General features: G+C 58.0%; 2 protein-coding genes and 1 long non-coding RNA gene across 4 annotated transcripts in view; 1 reads left to right on the top strand and 2 right to left on the bottom strand.

The window, feature by feature from the left end:
* The window catches only part of ZBTB7A (zinc finger and BTB domain containing 7A), a 23292-nt gene extending 19985 nt beyond the window's left edge, over window positions 1–3307 (bottom strand). The window contains exon 1 of the mRNA XM_055706962.1: window positions 3160–3307. The gene's annotated coding sequence lies outside the window, so the exon portion shown is untranslated. The remainder of the gene's footprint in view (window positions 1–3159) is intronic.
* On the top strand, window positions 2858–6037 carry LOC114015172 (uncharacterized). The gene is made up of 3 exons (XR_008731719.1): window positions 2858–2892; window positions 5422–5509; window positions 5696–6037. It is a non-coding gene; the product is annotated as an uncharacterized LOC114015172 (long non-coding RNA).
* On the bottom strand, window positions 6022–18461 carry MAP2K2 (mitogen-activated protein kinase kinase 2). 2 transcript variants are annotated; one of them, XM_055706963.1, is made up of 11 exons: window positions 18312–18461; window positions 16707–16917; window positions 15107–15253; window positions 14352–14429; window positions 13876–13927; window positions 13661–13785; window positions 12201–12414; window positions 11217–11281; window positions 10280–10341; window positions 9547–9592; window positions 6022–8140 (listed from the first exon to the last, which is right to left on the bottom strand). In XM_055706963.1, exons 1-11 carry the CDS (start codon window positions 18395–18397, stop codon window positions 8030–8032), a joined length of 1197 nt encoding a protein of 398 aa, XP_055562938.1. In that variant the 5' UTR covers window positions 18398–18461; the 3' UTR covers window positions 6022–8029. The 2 variants fall into 2 exon arrangements, 1 of the variants encoding a protein (XP_055562938.1); XR_008731718.1 differs by lacking the exon at window positions 6022–8140 and adding an exon at window positions 10760–10887.
* Window positions 18462–18635: the final 174 nt, after the last annotated feature.

The raw sequence follows: 18635 nt of genomic DNA on the forward strand, positions 1-18635 counted from the left end.
TGCAAGATAACAAGTAGGATTCTAATTGTTTGGCACAGAAGTCTTCTCTTTCAATAAACACAGCATCCTGAGACTGGGAAAAAACCCTCAAGTGCCAGTTTTAATCAAGATTAAACTATAGTTCTCAAGCATTTAGGCTCCGTCTCAAATGCAGACCAGGAATCTCACAGGCCCTCCCCCCTTCCCCCAATTTTTTAGGTTGGACACCTGCGGCAGACTCAATTCTGCGGAGCTAAAACCCAGTGCTCAGGCAGCACTTTATCCATCAAACGAGGTCCTGAGCTGGACAAGCAGTGCAACCAATCCATCACAGCTCCTTGATAGAAGCATAAATTTCTTCCCAGATTTGTGTCCTGTGCTGACATCCAGATTCTTAAGCCAGGAAAGCAACTGTAACTTTCAATTCTGCTTTAAAAGTCACAAAGCACAGAGTGAACCCCACCACATTCACCGTGCCAAATTAATTTCACCCAGCCACGGCTGGCCCAGCACCTCTACAAAGCAGAGCTCTTCAGTAAGCCCATGATACAGCTGAAGATCATCAGATCCCGCTACCACAATGCGACAAGATGCATATATGAGCAAAAAATAAATTAAAAAAAAGTCATAAGAAGAGTTGCAGATCAGCAGAAAATGAAGAACTACTTTCATTCACCACCAAATTTATTAAGAGCTCATGCCTTGCAAAACCCTCCCCTGAGTTACTAACGCAATTAAGGCTTGGTGGAAAAATCCCACCATCTCACCCGTGTTTGGGTTGCGCCTCTTCACTCCCTCTTTCACCAGAACAAGCCTAAACAGGGGCCAGAATGAATATTAAACAAGAACGGCTCCTGTCTAATAAACTGCTCTGTTTCTCTGTCTCTCTCTCTTTTAAAAAGTGGTTTAAATACAACATCTCCAGCAAGCCATGAGAATTAAGCCAGCCCGTCTCTTCCTGATCAGCCTCCAGAAGTGCCCACATACTGCAATTTCCAACCAGGACCAGCAGAAACATTCAGAAATAAAACATTTCCTTAAAAAAAAAAAAAAACCAACACAAAAACCCAAACCAAAACACAACACTTTTTAAAATGACAGGATGACCTTTTAGCTCCGCTGCACACAACTTTAAACCTCATTAGGTTGTAAATTCTTCCAGGCAGAGACCTTCTCTACCCATGTCTATAAAGTACTTATATAATAAGTTATGGTTTCAATAGCCAAGGCAATTAACAGCACAGGGAAGAGAGCTAATCCTGAACTCAGACCAGCAGCAAACTCTTACCAAGAGAAACTTTTGCTGGCCAGCCTCCTGCTGCCCTGTGAGTAAGAGGGTCTCCAGGAGCTGAGACCTCAGCAGAGCCAGCCGAGGCATAGCAGTTGCATGGGCTGCGGGTGCACAACAGGAACTGTTGCTTTCAACATAGGATCGTCAGGATTTAAAAGTTCTGCTAAGAGGAAGCCCCAAGTGCTGGGAGCTGTGCTCCACGCACGGGTCTGAGGGCTTTTCCCTGCACTCCTGAAACACTGCGAGCAGCAAAGCCCTTTCCCCAGGGAGCACCCGGCTCTGAGAGCAGGGCCACCGCAGCGACCTGCCCTGCCCGTGACTTTGTCTCCTGCCATCAGGCTGAGAGACGCCGCGCTGCTGGGGAAGCCGGCAGTAACCTTCAGCTCTGTCCCGGGGGGAGCTCAGCACAGGAGCCTCGGGTACCTGGAGCTCAAGGTCGGTTCCCGACCCACCACCGCGAACTCGAGAGGCAGGAGATGGGGGCGGTGAAGCGAGGGGAGCGTCACAGCGGCCAGGCGGAGGCCTGCCCTGCGCCGGGAACAGGGATGCTGCCCCTCACGCCAGCTCCTGCCGGCCCCCGCTGCGGCGCAGCTCCGGGGGGGGGCTGATGGCGCAGGGCCCTCCCGGGCTGCCCCCCCGCAGGGCCCAGCACCCAGGCGGGCGGGGGGGATTATCGCTGCGAACGGCCGCCGACCTCCCTCTCCCCGCTCAGCGCACGGGGGTGGCTGCGGAGCCGGCCGGGGGGAGATAAGGAAGGGGCGGGCAAAAAAAAACCAAACCACCCACCCCCCGCAAAAAACCAAACAACCCCGCAGAAGGAAGGCAGGGCCCGCCAGCAGCCGGGCCGCCCCCCCCCCCCCGGCCCGCCGCCCCGCCGTGACGACCTTGGGGTGCTCGGGGACGGGGGGGCTCGGCGGGGAAGGGAAGGAGGGAGAGGCCGGGCCGGGCCCGGCGCCCCCGCACGGGTCAGCCCAGCCGCGGCCCGGCTGGCAGGACGCTACGCCCCGGGGGACCCCACCCAGAGCCGGGCCGCCCCCCTGCGCCGAGCCGGGCCGCCCCCCCCCCCCCCGCCGCGGCCCGCTGGCGGCGGGGCCCACAGGGAGCCTTGGCCGGGCGCCACGACCCCACCCCTTCCCCCGGGCGGGCCGCCGCCAATGGAGGCCGGGCGGGGGGAGGCGGCGGGGGGCGCGCAGGCCAGGCCCCAGCCCCGCGGCCGCCGCCTGCGCTCCCCTCAGGCCAGGGCCAGGGCGGACCGGGGCGGGGGGCGCCGGGCGGCAGCGCAGGCCCCACGGCGCCTGTCCTCGGCCACCCCGCACCCCGCGCGCCGCCCGCCATTGGGCCGGACGGCGACGGGCGGGTACGCGGGGCGGAGGGCGCGCCCCTGATTGGCCCCGCCCGCTGCCTATCAACACGCCTCCCACACGCCGCGGCCGCGGGGCCTGCTGGGAAACAGAGTCCGCGTTCATCCTCGCACCTGCGGGGCGGCACGGCCGCCGGACTACAACTCCCAGGAGCCGCCGCGCCACGCCGCACCCCCCCCACCCCCCCCCCATGGCCCCGCAGGGCCCTTCCCTCCCCCCCCCCCTCCGCGACCCCCCCAGCCCGGCCCGGCCAAGTACAACGTATGCAGGCGGGGGGGGGGAATGGGGGGGGGGGGGGGGCGGCGAAGGGGGGGGGGGGGGGGGGGCAGCGGCCCCGGCCCGGCCCAACCCCCACCCCCGGCCAGCAGAGCCCCCCGCCCCCCGCCTCACCGCCACCCTCAGCCCTAGCGCTGCCCCCAAGGGGGGGGCGGGGGGTTCGGGCTTCTATCCCCTCCCCCCCCCCCAGGCCTGACCCCCACCCGCCGCCCCCCGAACACACAACACCCCACCCACCCCCCCCCCTCGTACCGGGCGGGGGCCGAGCGGGCCGAGCGAGCGGAGCGGGCCGCGCCGTGCCGAGCCGAGCCGGGCCGGGCCGAGCCGTGCGGGCGGAGCAGGCTCTGGCCGCCCCGCGGGAGCTGCTCGCCGAGGCCCGTATGCGGCTCCTTCCTGCTCCGGCCGGGGCCGCCCCGCTCTTAAAGGGGCCGCGCGCCGCCCCCCCGCCGCCCCCCCGCGCCCGCCGCCTCGGGGCGCAGCCTCCCAGCCGGGGGGGGGCGCCCCCCGCCGCGCGCCGCTCGGCGCGGGGGGAAGCGCGGAAGGGAGAGACAAAGGGGGGGGGGGGGGGAGGGGCTTTGAAGGGACCCCAGACCCTCCTGCACGCGCACAAATACACCCCCGCCCCGTGGGGTGTGGGGCACTCCCCGCGTGTCACCCCACCGGGCGCCTCTCCGCGCCACCAGACCCACCCGTGTCAATCCGGGGGCGTCTCCCAGAGCCCACCCGTGTCACCCACACACACACACACCCCCCGTGTGACCCCAGGGGGCACCTCCCCGCACCCTCAAACCCACCGTGTCACCCCCCCAGGGCACCTCCCTGCTCCCTCCCATGTCACCCCTACCCACCACCTCCCCACACCCCCCAAACCCACCTGTGTCACTCCCCAGGGCACCTCCTCATGCCCCCCCCCCCTCCCCCCATCACCCGCTCCATGTCACCTCCCCAGACCCCCAAACCCACCCCGTCACCCCCCAGGACACATCCCCACACCCCCAGACCACTCTGTGTCACCCCAGATGGCACCTCTGAACACCCCCAGACACACGTGTCACCCTCCCCACCATGTGCCACCCTACCAGGTCCCTCCCCACACCCCTGAACCCCCCCACAAATCACCCCCCAAGGTGTCACCCCACAGGTCACCTTCCTTGGACCCCCAAACCCACCCATGTCCCTGTCCTGACCCATCCCCCAGCCTAACCACATCACCCTGCAGGGCACCTCCCTGTGCCCCCAGCCTGTCACCCCCCTCTTGTGTCCCCCCCATGTCCCTCAGGACACCCCCTCCTACGCAGGGAAGGGGACACAAAGAGAAGCTCAGCCCAAGGTCAGTGGTGGGCCTGGTGCCAGCCCTGCAGGGACAGAGGACAAACCCACCGAGGCCACCACCCCCAGGCCTGCCCCACGTGGAGGGGCGGCCCCCACCCACGGGCAGAGTGATACCCCACCATTACGCTCCAGAGTGAACAGCTCCTCCAGGGCCGCTTTCCTGCAGGGTGCCAGGTTCAGCCACAAGAAACCGTGGCTGCCAGGCGGCACCCAGCCCCGGCAAGTTTTTAGGGAAGATTTTGATTTAATAGTAATTTTTTAAAATTAATTAAAAGGAAGAGAAAGAGAAAAAGAAACAGCTTTGATCAACAGCCCGCCCCCCCCCCCCCCCCCCCCGGGGCTCCCAGGGGCCTCTGTCCCCGGGATTTCCCCATTTCTCCCCTTTTTCCCTTAAATAGCCCCACTCAGCTCCCCCAGGGGCACGGAGGGCTTCACCCACAGCACTGACCCTGCACCCCCCCACACCCACCTCCCCCCAGCCCCTAAGGGGTGGGGGGGGGCCTGCAGCATTGGTTTTGGTGGGGTTTTTTCGGGGGGGGGGGGGTGGGGTGTCGGTATCATTAACCCCCTTCTGCAGGTGGGGATACTGAGGCAGGGCGAGGAAACAGGGCTATAAATGAGGGGTGGGGGTGGTGGTGAGGCGACCCTGGCCCCCACCACCACACTGGGGTGGGGGGAAGGCCGGGGGGGTGGGGTGGTGGAGGGGGCTGCGGTGGCCCCCCCCCCCCCGCAGCTGCACCTCAGGGCCCGGCCCTGCCACGCGCCGGCAGCCACACGCTCGCCGGCTGCTTTCGCTTTCCCCCCTGCCCCGGCCGGGGGCACGCCCAGAGCCCCCCCGCCTCAAAGATGAAGCCCCAGCACGGCCCCCCAGCCCCCCAGAAGCCCTCCACACACAGGGGCCACCCCAAAAGTGCCTGCAGCACAGATACTGAGAGCACCCACGTATGTCTTTGGGGGAGGGAGGACCCCACCCACCCCCACCCCGTCCCACAAAACCAGGGAGGTTCCTCCAGCCCTGGCTGGACCCCCACCCTCTGCCCCCCAAAACCCCACTGTGCCCCAGGGGCCATGCTCACACCCAGCCTGGGGACCCCACGGGACCCCCACCACAACACCCAGCCGACACCACCAAAACACGCTGCGGCTCCCATGGGTGCAGCGAGTTTATCTCGGTCTCTGCAGGAGGGTCCAGCCCCCCCAGGGGTCCTGAAAGCACCAGGAAAAGAAAAACCGGGGACGTCCCCAAAATGCTGCTGCAGAAGCTTCCATGGTGGGTGCACAGCGACCACCCCCCTGAGCCCTGCCATTGCTAACAGTGCAAGAAATCTGTAAAATAAAGTTATTTTTCAGTTCTGGGCCCATTATTGATTTTGGCAGAGCTGCCCCGGGCTGGCCTCTCCCTTCTGTTCACCCGAAATAGTTCAGAATCATAAATATTTTACCCCAAATCTTTCAGAGTCCATCCCAGCTCCCCTGGGGCAGGATTTAGGACATCACACCATCCTTGGACCCCGCATCTGTACCGGCCGGGGCTGCCTCGTGCCGGGATAATTCCGTTATCTCCTGCTTCCACTGGAGGCAGCCGCTGGGCAGCGCGGCGAGAGCCACCGGCGCATCCCTGTCCCCAAGCACAGTCAGTGACATCGCTCCCATCCACGGAGGACACACCGAGGTTCCGGCCCTACAGGGGTTAAAGCTACTCGCAGCATAACCAAGAAGAGAAAAGGCCTGTAAATGTAAAGTGCCATTTATTTTTTTTTTTCCCATGATGAAAATATTGAGTTTTAAAAAAAATAATTGCACCAACAAAACGCTTGATGCGCTTTCTCCTCCTCCTTCAAAACCCAGCACCAAACCAACTGAAAAATACCCAAAAGCTTTACAAACTGTGCCCTTCCCCTCCTCCCACTTAAATTAAGAGACAAAACCCGTAATGAGGAGCATCCCCACAGCACCAGGGTGCCTTGTCCAGGCAGGAGCTGGGCCAGCAAGCACAGACACCCCCCTGAAATCTGGGGTCTCGCTCCCCGGGGTTCACCCTGAGCAAGGCAGCACCTTTGTCCTTTGCCAGGGAAAGAAAAGGGTACAAGGGGTTTGGTTTGGGGTTACCAAGTCACAGCGCTTGCTTTTGGGGGGCTGTCATGGTGGAACCCAAGCACAGGCAGAGGGGATGCCAGCCACCACCCCAACGGGGAAAAAAAAAAAAAAAAAAACCAAAAAAAAAACCCACCCCAAAAAAAAACCCAGCCTGAAAAGAAGGAGAAAAAAAAGCACACAAAAGAAATCCCACCAATTTTCCAAAAAATCATCTCCTGGTGGGTGGCTTGGGGATCGCAGAGCCCTGCGTGGGGGGAGCAGGGGAGCAAGTCACCCGAAAATATATACGTGTGGTGGCAGATGAGGCAACAGCGGGGAGCTGCTATCCCTGCAGCGCAGCCAGTGCCGGTGGGCACAGAGCCGGGCACGCCACAGGGCCACCACCGGCCCTTCATGGGCAGGAGGGGACGCGATGGGCACGGAGGGACCAGCAGCCACAGGCGGGCCGAGGTGGCCTTTGGAAAAACCTGCAGCCTTGGGACGTGGGTCTTGCTGGGTGGGCTCACTGCCCCCCCTGCAAGGCCCAGCCTGAGCAGTCTGCACCTTCTGGCTGAGGGGAGTGGGGGGCTCCGGAGGGTCCGACGGGGAGCCCTGCAGCTCTGCTGTGGTGCCTGTTCCATGAGTGACCCCGGCTGAGCGGCAGCTGGAAGGGGAAAACCTGCAGCCTGGAGGGGTTTCACCCCTCTCTGCCCACCCCCCGCTCCCACGGGATGGCGGGGTCGGGAGAGGGACCCCACTCCTGGGCTAGCCCAGCTCTCCCCTGGCCACGGTGGACAACCGGGCTCTGCCTCCCGCCTCTCCGCACTGGAAGGCGCCAGGGAAGGAAAGCCGGTGCTCCCCTCACCTCAGCACCCAAAGGTGGGAGCCAGGGCTTTGCCATGGGGCCAGGGGAGCCGCTCATGGCCCCATCCCACAGCCCCCACCCCATCCCCTCCCGCTGCGAGCCCATGGCTCAGCCTGTGCCCAACGGGTCAAGAGCCTTCGCTAAACATCCAGCGCGCCATGAGAGCAGGCTTTAAACCAACCGTTTAAAAAGAAAATAATGAAAATACAAATCTCTCCTCTCCTCCACCCGCAGCCGGGCTGGGAGGGAGCTCACCTCTACACTCTTGTCCAGCTCAGCCACCAAGCACCCCGCAGACCTCCCGCCCGCACTGCGGGGTGCCCACCTCATCCCCAGCCACCCTGGCCAGGACAGTGACACTGTTTCGGGCCACCCTAAACAGGGCTTCTCCATTTCTGGCCCCACCGATTTCTCCGCCCTGGAGCCCACATGAAAACCAGGGAGGAGGTGAAGCATCAACCCCATCCCCTGCCACCGTCTCACACACACATGCAAGCATGCGTGCACACACACACACGATTCTTTTCTTTTCTTTTTTAACCCAAGTGAACATGTTTCAAAAAAAAAGAAAAAGAAAAAAATTTAACATAAGCAGCACCACATTTCCCAAGTGTCAGGAGCTCCAGAGCTGGAGCAGAGGCCTGGAACACCCCCACACCCAAAGACACCAACCCCGCTTTGGCTGGGGGTTGGCCAGCAAAGATGCTTCCGAGGGGACGGTGCTTTGCCGCTGGGATGCGAGGCGAGGGGGGGCCGGGGAGAAGGAAGGAGGGTAGTTCTGTCATTTAGTGAAGGAGAGGGAACTGTGACAGAGGCAGATGTACTGACACCAGGCAGTCGGCTCGGCCCTCACATGGCAGCGCGGGTGGGCGTGCTGGGCTGGTTCAACCGCAGTGTTCTGCACAGCCAACCGGCGAAATCCACCTCCTCCACTTCGGAGCGTTTGATGAAGGTGTGACTCTGCAAGCAAAGGGAACAGGCTTAGGAGCATTGCCGGCTGCTCCCCGGCTCCCAGACCCCAGCCCTAGGTCCACGCCATGGGTCAGATCCCGGAGAGGTGAGAACGTCCTGGTGCTACAGCTCAGACAGCAGAAGCAGATTTTTGAGAAAATATTTGTTCCTTGCAGGCCTGGGGCTGGGATTTTGACTGCTGCTGGCCACATAGTGGGCACGCAGGCAGGGCAGCAAGGAAGATTTAAAGGAGAGCAGAGCCTGCGTGGCCCTGAAACACTGCTCTGTCCAGGCAGGCAGAGCAAGGTGCCGCAGCTCCTGCACTTCCCGTGGTCCTCGCTTGCCCCTGGATGGCAAACCCTGCTCCCTGGGGGCAGGAGGTAACAGAGAAGCACAAGCAGGACAGAACAACCTTCACACAAGGGCACGGGGCCACCTCCTTTGCCAGGGCTACATGGGAGCACCCAGGGTGTACCCCAGAGTAGCTCAGGGGCTCAGCATGATGCCGAGGTCAACATGGTTAAACTGGGCTCATGGAATGGTTTGGGTTGGAAGGGACCTTAAAGATCACAGAGTCCCCACCCCTCTTCCACTAGACCAGGTTGCTCAGAGCCAAATCCAACCTGCCCTTGAACACTTCCAGGGATGGGGCATCCACAGCTGCTCTGGGCAGCCTGTGCCAGCACCTCACCACCCTCACAGTAAAGAATTTCTTCCTAGATCTCATCTAAATCTCCCCTCTTCCAGTTTAAAACCATTACCCCATATCCTATCACTACACCCTCTGATAAAAAGCCCCTCTCCAGCTTTCCTGTAGGCCCCCTTCAAGTACTGGAAGCTGCTTATAAGGTCTTCCCAGAGCCAGCCTTCTCTTCTCCAGGCTGAAGACCCCAGTTCTCCCAGCCTGCCCTCACAGGTGTGGCGCCCCAGCCCTCGGACCATCTTTGTGGCTTGAGCAGGTCCATGGCTTCCTTATGCTGGAGACCCCAGAGCTGGACATGGTACTGCAAGGTGGGGGCTCCCCAAGCAGAGGAGGAGGATCCCCCCTCTCGCCCTGCTGGCCACACCACTTTTGAAGTGGCCCAGGCTACGGTCGGCTTTCTGGGCTGGGAGCGCACATGGCCAGCTCACGTCCAGCCCATATATTCCTGTCCATCTGCCCAGCTCAGGAGGCAGAGGTTTGTCCCAGGCACCTACACAGGACAGCTGGGTGGGTCCTGTCCGGGGCTAGATACCATCACTGCCTTTGAATCAAAGATGAGTCACTCCCTCTCCCGGGCTCTATTTGGCTCATCCTAAGCTCAGCATGGGAGTTTTCACCTTTTGAACAAGAGAGGCACAGAGGGATGGGGCAGGAGTTTGCAGATGTGGTGCCGCCCCACTGCAGAAAGAAAATTGCTCTCCTCCCCACTTACCATCAGCATCTTCAGATCTGCCCGTTCTGCTGGATTTTTAATTAAGCTGAAATGAGAAGAACAAGAGAGCAAAACCAACACTGAGACATTCCTTGGGGGAAACCAGTTATCTGGCTAGAGAGGTCTCCAGCTTCACCAAAAGCCATGTGGTTCCCCAGCTGCTTTCCCCAGGAGCCTGGCAGTATGGAAACGGCTCAGAAAGCACCAGCTCCAACAGCCCAGCTCCTATGGAGAGCTGCAGGATCTGACTCTTTCTAGACCGTGTGGATGAAATGCATCCTGCAAGTGGAGAAAAGGACCTAATGCTTGGCGAGGATTAACAATTTTTGTAAATCTCCAATCTCTGGTTTAACGGGAGCTCTGGCAATATTTTCAGCTGTCCCTCCACCACATCAGAAGGTCTGGAAGTCGATGGCGTATGCCTGGTGCCTGCAAGGCTGTGGGGTGACTCACAGCCCCAGCAATCTGCTCCACCATCCCCCTGCCAGGCTCCTATTTAGAAGGTGCTGGGATACCACTAAGCACCACCACAAATAAACTGCTGTTATTTCAACCCTTCCCAAGGCAGGAGTTCCCAGCACAACGTGGGATCACACCGCAGCCAGGGAGAGATCACCTACAGAGCATGGAGAACATTGCGTTATGCTGAACGCTTTGGGTGGAGCAGCAGCCTGCAGAGCTGTCAGGGAGCACCTACAGGCCTCCACCTTCAGCCATAAGGTGAAATCCTTACCATTTATTTACAAACTCCTGGAAATCTTGCGTGAAAACTCCATTCGGCAGCTTGGGAGGTGGCTGCAGAGAAAAGGAAAAGGGTTTTCTGCATCACGACGCATTAATGGGCCAGGAGTGCCTTTAATGAGCTGCAGAAAAGCTGTGCTCTGCAGCTCTGCAGCTCCCCTCCTCCTCCAAGCTGCCCTTTGCAGCCAGCAGCCTGCTCCCTGCCATGTCTTGCCCTGGCAGCACGCGGCTGGGCTGGCAGCAAACTGCTGCCCCAGCACGACGTGCAGCTGGGGGGACCCCATGCTGAATCACTGCCAAAGCTGGGAAACCAGAATTGCAGCATCGCAATTCTGGATCCAACCTTGCAAATCCCAGCTCTGGCAATGCCTACGGCAGACAAAGCTGATCCAGGAATGATAACTGGGGGTCAAGTCCTAGCACCTTGAAAGGGGAAGCTGCTCTTTCCACTTGCTGGTGGGATGGACCCTACCTTGCAAGTCTGGTGGAACATTTCGGTCTGGGGTTTTAGCACCGGTCACCCTCATTCAAAGGGCTTCATCTGAGAAAACGTGCACGACCTCAGCGCCTGCGCAGAGGGAGCATTCATCCTTCGCTGATCTAGGAAGGAGCACGTTTGAAATGGCCGGTTGCAGGAGCGGATTATTACAGCCAAGACCTCCCCTCACTGCTTTCCTCTTTCAAGGGGATTACAAACTTCCCCCTGCAGAGCCTTAGTCCAAACCCAGAGATACTTTTGCAATACAAAGAGATGGGAAGAGGGAACAGAGGGAGAAGGAAAGGACATCAGTGCAGCTTGGGGGGGGCTCTTTATCAAAGAGCCCTTGTTCAAGCAAAGGTTTCAGAGCTCCCCCTGACTCAGCAGCGCAGACACAACACCGTGGCACCTCTGGGAAGCCCACCAGAGCAGACAGTAAAGAAACACCTACCTCATTAACTATATAATCCAGCAGTTCAAAGATGGCCATGGCAGGCCGGCTGTCCATCCCGTGGCCTGCATGGTTAAGATGACAAAAACAGTGGTAAGAGGCTGTTCAGGGACAGCGAAGGACTTCATTCTGCTTGAAAAGCAAGTGTGCTGTGGGACTTTTGCTGGGAGAGGCAGAGGCAACCCACTTGAACTGACTCGTGGTTAAAAGATAACGAAGAGAAAGCCAAAACACTTCTGAAATTCCAGATTTCTTTCACAGTGCCTATAGTCCAGATTTATTTCCCAGCTTGGAGCATTTGGAGAGTACCAGACCATCTGCTGTGGCAGGCTGGCAGCACTTCTAGAGCCTTCTGCTTCCAAGCAAATGGCTCAAGCAGAGCCTGCCTCCAACCCCTGTGCCAGTCTGGTACTTCTATGAGAGATCCCAGCAAAGCTGTTTCCAAAAAGCTGCCACTAGCTTGAAAGGAATCTGTCAGCAGCATGGGCAAAGCCTGAGGAGCAACAGAGGCTGTGATAGTGTCCCTCAAAGTATCTCCTCCACGGGGTCCGCATCCCAACAGCCTGCTCCATCCCCAGCATGGCTTTGCTGCGTGGCTTTGAGCCTTCTTGTGGGACACAGCAGGGTCTAAAGAAGCCCATGGCAGGTGGATCAGCTGAGCTCTTCAAAACCTTAACAGACCCTAGTTGGCACTCCAAACCTGCTCGTTCACAGCACTCTGGGAGCAATCTCCACCTCCCCATGCAAGACCAGGCTCCCACCTGCGCCTGTTAGGAATTACAAACCTCCACTGTAGAGCGGATTCTACCAGAGCATCAAAACAGCTCTGTCTGCTCTGCAGGGAGTGGTCCCCCTAGGAACACTCACCTCCCCGCCACAACCTCATCCAAAACGGCCTTTGGCGAACCCAGCCACACCGAACAAAACCCGACCCCTTTGCCCCCACGTCTCCGTGTTGTTTCCAATGCATACGACAGCCCCTACCACTGACGGGGCGTCCTGGGGGCCTGGCCCGCGGCGAGATGCTGTGAGACTCTCCCTCTGCCCCGTCCACCACAGGACGGCCAAATATTGCTTCCAGTTCCTTGGAGTCTGGCGGGGGGATTGGGTACCTTCCGATAGACAGCTCCACTAACGACAGACCCATGCTCCAGATGTCAGACTGGACCGAGTAGTGGGTGCCCTGCAACCGCTCAGGCTGGAAGGAAAGATCACAAAAACACACGCCGACACAAAATGTCAATACACAAAGTCATAAATATCATGCACTCAAATTAAATAGACAAGACGCTATATCCTGAGGGTCTCTCGATCTCAGCTCTCCACCCTTCTAGGGAAAAGACTGTCCCAAAGTGCCCATGTGCAAAGAGGATGCAAAAGAAAGATCATGTGCAAACGTAAAGCACTTGTACACATCTAATCAACAGCTACCATTGATTTACAACTGCTTATACTTAGGAGTCCAGAGTACACTGTAGGAATCTTTCTCTGCATGCTGCGATCGAACAAACTCTATTAACAAAAATAATTTTTTCCTGCCCATTCCTGTTAAAACCCAAGACAAATTTGAGAAGCAGAAAATCCACTCGAAGCTCTTACCATTGAAAGAAAAATAAAAAATAAATAAATCAATCCAAGTCATCCATACTGGCAGCTTTGAGTCAGCTGTGCAGGCCCAGTGGCTGAGTGCAAAGGAGATATTATTTTTAAATAGCCACTGTCTAACTATAACTGTACTTGAATAACCATTCCCAAAATATGAGAGCAGCTCAGATCTAAGCACACAAGTGTGGTCGGGTGGCTTCCCTAATAACCCACCGCTCGCTCCCAGCCACGACCGCACATGGTGCTGGCAGAAGACCCCCCACCCTTTGCGCTTCAGCCAGCAGGACCTGGGGGCTGGCTTTAGTTTCCCAGTAGCCTGTACCAAAACTCAGTTGCACTAAACTGTTTTTACCCCCATTTTGCCAGCAAATGCATGGGGTCAAGGCAGCAGAGGAGGTGCACGTACCAGCATCTGCATCCCCTTTGCGCTCAGGTTTTTGGACAGAGCTTTGCACACAGAAAAAGATGGTTTTGAACCTGCAAACACTCGCCATAATATGGAAGTATTTGTAGGATACAAAGCGTCTTTCCCTGCAAGTCTCTGCGCTCCCACATGCATCAGTGCTAGCTGGGCACAGGCTGGAGCCAACAGGATACTGACTCCTTGAGAGGATGCAGAGGCATCTGCTTCTCCGGCACAGAACAGTGCCTCAAAGCACTGGGCTCACCCCCAGCATGAGCCAGGAATGGGGCAGCCTGGATGAGGATGGAAACACAGAGCAAAACCATTAAGCAAATCAGACACTACACGCAGATTCTGTAAGAGCAGAGTTGAACCCAAACTGTAAAAACACAAAAACAAGCTCCAAAAAACCAGCCAAAAGTTGAAAGGAACTTACAGACATGTAGGACCGAGTTCCCACAAAAGAGTTTGCCATGGAGTCAATGAGTTGACCGCTGACCCCGAAATCACACAGCTTAATCTCCCCTCGAGAATTAACCAGGATGTTAGAAGGCTTCACATCTGACAACAGCAAGAGAAGAGTGTAAACACACCTAGGTAAAACACAGGGCTCTTGAACTGAGGCAGTTATTTTTAGGCTCCTCCTCTCACCTCTGTGCATGATTTGGTGCTTCTCTCTCAGATAGGCCAAACCCCTCAGAACCTAGAAGGAAACCAAAGACACGATGAGATCAGAGCTGAGACGGGAAGTGCTCTCCCTTCAGCAGGACACATTGCACAAACTCTGCATGCTACCACGTACTGTCCACGTGTTTCAGGGTTTGCAATTTATCACCAAGTCAATCACAGATCTTGGGTTAACCACCCGAGAAAGCTTCTCCTAAATCTACTCCAGGAGAACTCAACACCAGCCAGCACAACGCAAGGGGTCAGAGCTACGGAGAGCAGCTGGGGACATGCCTTCCCCACCCCCTCTCACACACACACACCACTGCCTCTTGCCCTAGCTCGGGATAGGAAAGCATGTATGGCAAAACAGAGCAAGCTTCCTAAAGCAACACAAGTATTGTTCCCAAACTGTGCCCAGCAAATCCTTTCTGGAAGCACAAAGAGCCACCATAACTCACCGCTATACTGACTTTCCCCAAGATCTCCTCAGGAATTCTTTTGGCTTCTTTCAACACTTGATCCAAAGAGCCCCCATCCTAAAATAAAAACACATGGAAATGACCAATGTGCCAATCCTCGGCAGGAAAACAGAGCAGCTGGCTGTATAGGCAAGCATGCCGAGGGAGGGCAAGTGGTATATAAGCAGCACATAGCATCGCAGCTCAGCTGTCTGCAACAACTCAGCATTGAGCACACTCCTTTTCCCAGGGAGAGGGGAAGAAAAAAACCAAAAGATATCTGGTGATGAGAGCTGAAGCTTCTTGCTGAAAACTATTTTAATGCTATCTTCTATCAGCTCTGCTGCTTGCTATTAGTTCTGAGCTTCCTTTCCATCAGTGGTAAATGCAAAGATGATCCTGTCAGCACCAATCCAAAGGAGCCACAACACTATTCTCTGCCACAGAGAACAGAAAACACACACAGTGCTTCACAGCAAGCTCTGTAAAGCGGTGGGTTTACAACATTTCCATTTGGCCAACCCCCAAACCTCTGCTTCTGCTTTCCAAAAAGTCAATCTCTCTGTCATTTCAAAGCCTAAGCAAGAGCATGCAGCTCTTAACCAGGAGCACAGAAGTCCTGCTGCAGCCACAGCAAGGAGCCATCACAGCTGCTGGCACCCTAACCCATTCCACCTGCGATTTCAAGTCTCAGGGAGATGCAATTCAGAACAGTCCAGGCAGCAGCAGTTTCCAGAGGAGGAACGGGGACTCACCATGTGCTCCATGCAGATGGAAATCTCTCCGTCGCTGTAGAAAGCTCCATAGAAACCCACGATATATGGGGAATTGCACTCATGCAGCACCTGCAGCTCTCGGATAATCTGATTTCTGATAGCCGGTTTGATTTCTAAATGAATCAGCTGCGAAGAAAAAAAATAAATATTCAAGGTGTAATACATGGGGGGAAAAAATTCAAAAACCAGAAAACAAACTTACAGGAACCACATGAGCAAATCCTGAGTGCTGGAAAGAAACAGTGTCTTCAAGGGAAGCCCTGCTTTGGTGTAGGCTTTACCATTTGCAGACTAACATTAAGGATAAAGGGAGAGGCAGAGCCCCGTGCAGCCTGTCGGCGACTGAAGCAACCGCTGGCCACATAACACACAGAGATTGCACAGGAAACAGAGCAGAAAGACAAGTCAGAAGTTTGATGCAGAACTGACTCAGCAGACGGGAACATTTTCACAAGTTCTGTAGGTGTTGTAAGAAGAGGTGTTCTGATATCAAGGAAACCACAGAACGTAAAAAAACCCATGAAGATCATGCACGTGAAAGAGCAGTTGCTTTTTTCCTTGGGCTCCTGGTAGAGTCAGTTAGGGTAGCTGTGGGTAGGGAAGGCAGAGGCTAGAAAATACAATGGCAAGCCAGAAAAAAAAGAGCCAGTTACCATAAGCTCTAGGACACCCAACCCCAGGGACATCTGTCCTTCCCACAGACCCACGAAGGCCAGTCTCTGCAGGAAGGACAGCAGCACTGTAACTTGCCTTCGCTTCAGTTTCTGGACTCCCAACAACCTCAAAACCACCCAGTGACATCCAACACTCCCAAATCAAACACCCTGGAAGATTCTGAGAGCTCAGCTCTGAGCGAAGCCACCTAGAGAAGCAGATTTGCTCATGGAGACCCGCTAAACCATCCCAACAGCAGGTGAGACCAGAGACTTTCAAGGAAGCCGCCCTACGGATAAGTGGTTGCACTGGTTTTGCCGAGCACTGCCTTTTCTAATAGGCAGATGAAGTATCGCCTAGTTTTCCACTACAGGGCACCACTGTTGAAGATGTCACCCATAAATCCATGTCTGAGAGGAACCACTGTCACAGCTGCTTGGAATTACATTGGGGATCTGTTAAGTGGGCAGGGAGGGGCGAGGAATGGTGTGTGTGCCAACCCCATCCCTCCACCTGCCATTTCCAGTCCTCATTAACCATGACCTAGGATCCTCAAGAGATCTGCTTCCTACTGCTTCTATCCAGTTTAGCAGAGTTCATTAAAACCAGCTTCGCTGGAAAAAAAGAATAAACTTGTGTTTTCACACAAGGCACTCCAAACCCCATCGACCTGTTGCAGAGAACGTGGCCTCTCCCAGGGGAGGACTTGGAGGCAGGCAGGGCAGCTCAGAGACGAGGCAGGAGAGGCTCCACATAAAACCGAGCTGGGGGCAGCTGGGACCACAGTGCCAACCCAGGCGAGGCAGTTAGGGCACAGACAGGTCACTGCAGAGAGATCCCAACCACAGCCAGCTCTTCCAGAGCCACGGGGAGTGCCGGACGCTCTCCAGCACGACACCACAGCCCACTCCTGCTCCCCTGTTACCTTCCGTGCCATAATGAGCCCTGAGGGTTTGTGCTGCACTTTGGTGACCACACCGCCATTGCCAGCCCCCAATTCAGAGATCCTCTCAAAGTCATCGTCCTTCAGCTCGCCCACTTTGGCTTTTTGTGTGAGGAAAGCTTCCAGACGCTTCTTCTGCTGCTCATCCAGCTCCAGTTCCTCAAGCTTCTTCTGAAGGTCCACCAGGTTTGCCCTGGAGAGGGGAGGAGGAGATAGGAGGGATGATCAGGAGACTGTGAGGGCAGTGCCAGCAAAAGAGGGGTTAGGTTTTTTTAGGGAAGTGGAGGGAAACAACTGAAACCCATAGTGCGACACATACGCAGCCCCTGATATGGCAGCAAGATTAAAGCAAAGCTCTGGAGATAGGCAGGGCTCAGCTCTGGTGCTGACAGGGTCACCTGGACAGTGAAGCCCATGGTGCAATATCTGCCCAAACACACACATCTCCTCTGGAGAGGAGCTTCAGTGCAGTCAGCTGTTTAGGAAAGCCAAGGAGTAGGGAAAATCCTTCAACCCTTAAAGAGGCAGCACAGCTCAGCCCAGAGAGAACCACAGCACCAGCAAACTCTCCCTCTCCTGACACGAGAAGCCACTCTTAGGTTTTGCTGCGAAACATGAGAAGGGCTTTCCACGCGTCCAGCAACCCCCTGGCTCCGTAACACCCCTCCCCACCACCCCCCAAACCCACCGCTCCCGAGCACAAAGGGGTGCCTGTGCTCCCCCAGCACCTGCTGCTGAGCCTCCATCACCCGCGCAAGCTCCAGCTGCTCTCGCCCATTTGCTGCCCACCCCCTCAGCCTCTACCACCCACACCTAGGGCGATGCTTCGGCAGGGTCTCACCCCAGCCCTCCCACCCAGAACCCCTATGTGATGCTCAGCCTCCTCCTAGCACTGCCCATGCCCTGTTCTCCGCCACCCCTCGCCCCACGCCACCCCTCGCCCCACACGTCCTGCTGGCCAAGCTCTGGTCACTGCCCCAAATCCTGACCCCCAAGCCCAGGGCCCCATCCCAGCTCCAAACTGTGCACCCAGGCCTGCTCCCCAAAGCCCCCGGCTGTCCCCAGACGCTCCCCCAGCTGCCTCCACCTTCCCCAGCACGCCTGGGTGTCAGACCCAGCCCCAGCCCCTCTCACCCCCAGTCTGCCCCTCCAGCTCCAGCTCCCTGGCCCCTTCCACACCCCAGATACCCTCAGGCTGGGCCCATCCAGCTCTGGTCTGTCTCACCTCCCCCAGGCCTGTCCTGGCCCTCCAGGCCCCATACCCACCACGTCCCGGCCCCCCAGCGACCCTGCCCGCCATGTCCCGGCCGCCCAGGGTCCCCCAGGTCCCATACCCACCATGTCCCGGCACCCCAGCGACCCTGCCCGCCATGTCCCGGCCCCCCAGGCCCCATACCCGCCACGTCTCGGCCCCCCAAGGCCTCCCAACCCCCCCCGGGCCCCACACCCACCCTGCCCCGGCCCCCCCAGTCTCCCCACGCTCCAGGCCCGGCCTGGCCCGGCCCCCCAGGCCGGTGCCCCGCGCCAAGGCCCAGCCCACCGCCGGCCACGGCGCAGGCCGGGCGGGCCCCGCCACCACTCACTCACTCGGCGGAGCCGTCGGGGCTCGGCCCCTCGGCAGCGCTGGGGGCGATGTTGAGGGCCGGCAGCGCCGGCTTCCTCTTGGCCAGCATGGCCGGGCCGGGCCGCGCCTGCGGGGCCTAGCGGGGGCGCGGCCGCGCGGCGCGGGGGCGCGCGGGGGCGGGGCGCGCGGCGGGGGCGCGCGGGGGCGGGGCGCGGGTGGGGCCGCCGGGTCTCGCGAGAGTTCGCTGAGGGGAAGAGGGAGGAGGAGGTGGGCGGCCATGGCTGAGGGGACAAGCCTAAGCTGGGGGGGGGAGGGGCGCACCGCATAGCCCCTGGTTGTGCTGGGGG

The sequence above is a fragment of the Falco cherrug genome, chromosome 4 (assembly GCF_023634085.1).
Source record: "Falco cherrug isolate bFalChe1 chromosome 4, bFalChe1.pri, whole genome shotgun sequence".
NCBI classification, from domain to species: domain Eukaryota; kingdom Metazoa; phylum Chordata; class Aves; order Falconiformes; family Falconidae; genus Falco; species Falco cherrug.

Bases quoted from the DNA above. Each gene is read 5' to 3' on its own strand.
- MAP2K2 (XM_055706963.1), bottom strand. From the start codon at position 18,397: ATGCTGGCCAAGAGGAAGCCGGCGCTGCCGGCCCTCAACATCGCCCCC. The intron at 10,342-11,216 runs GTAGGTGTTTCT...TTTTCTCTGCAG, and splicing joins TGGATTATATAGTTAATGAG to CCACCTCCCAAGCTGCCGAA. The intron at 8,141-9,546 runs GTAAGTGGGGAG...CTTTGCTTGCAG, and splicing joins CAGATCTGAAGATGCTGATG to AGTCACACCTTCATCAAACG.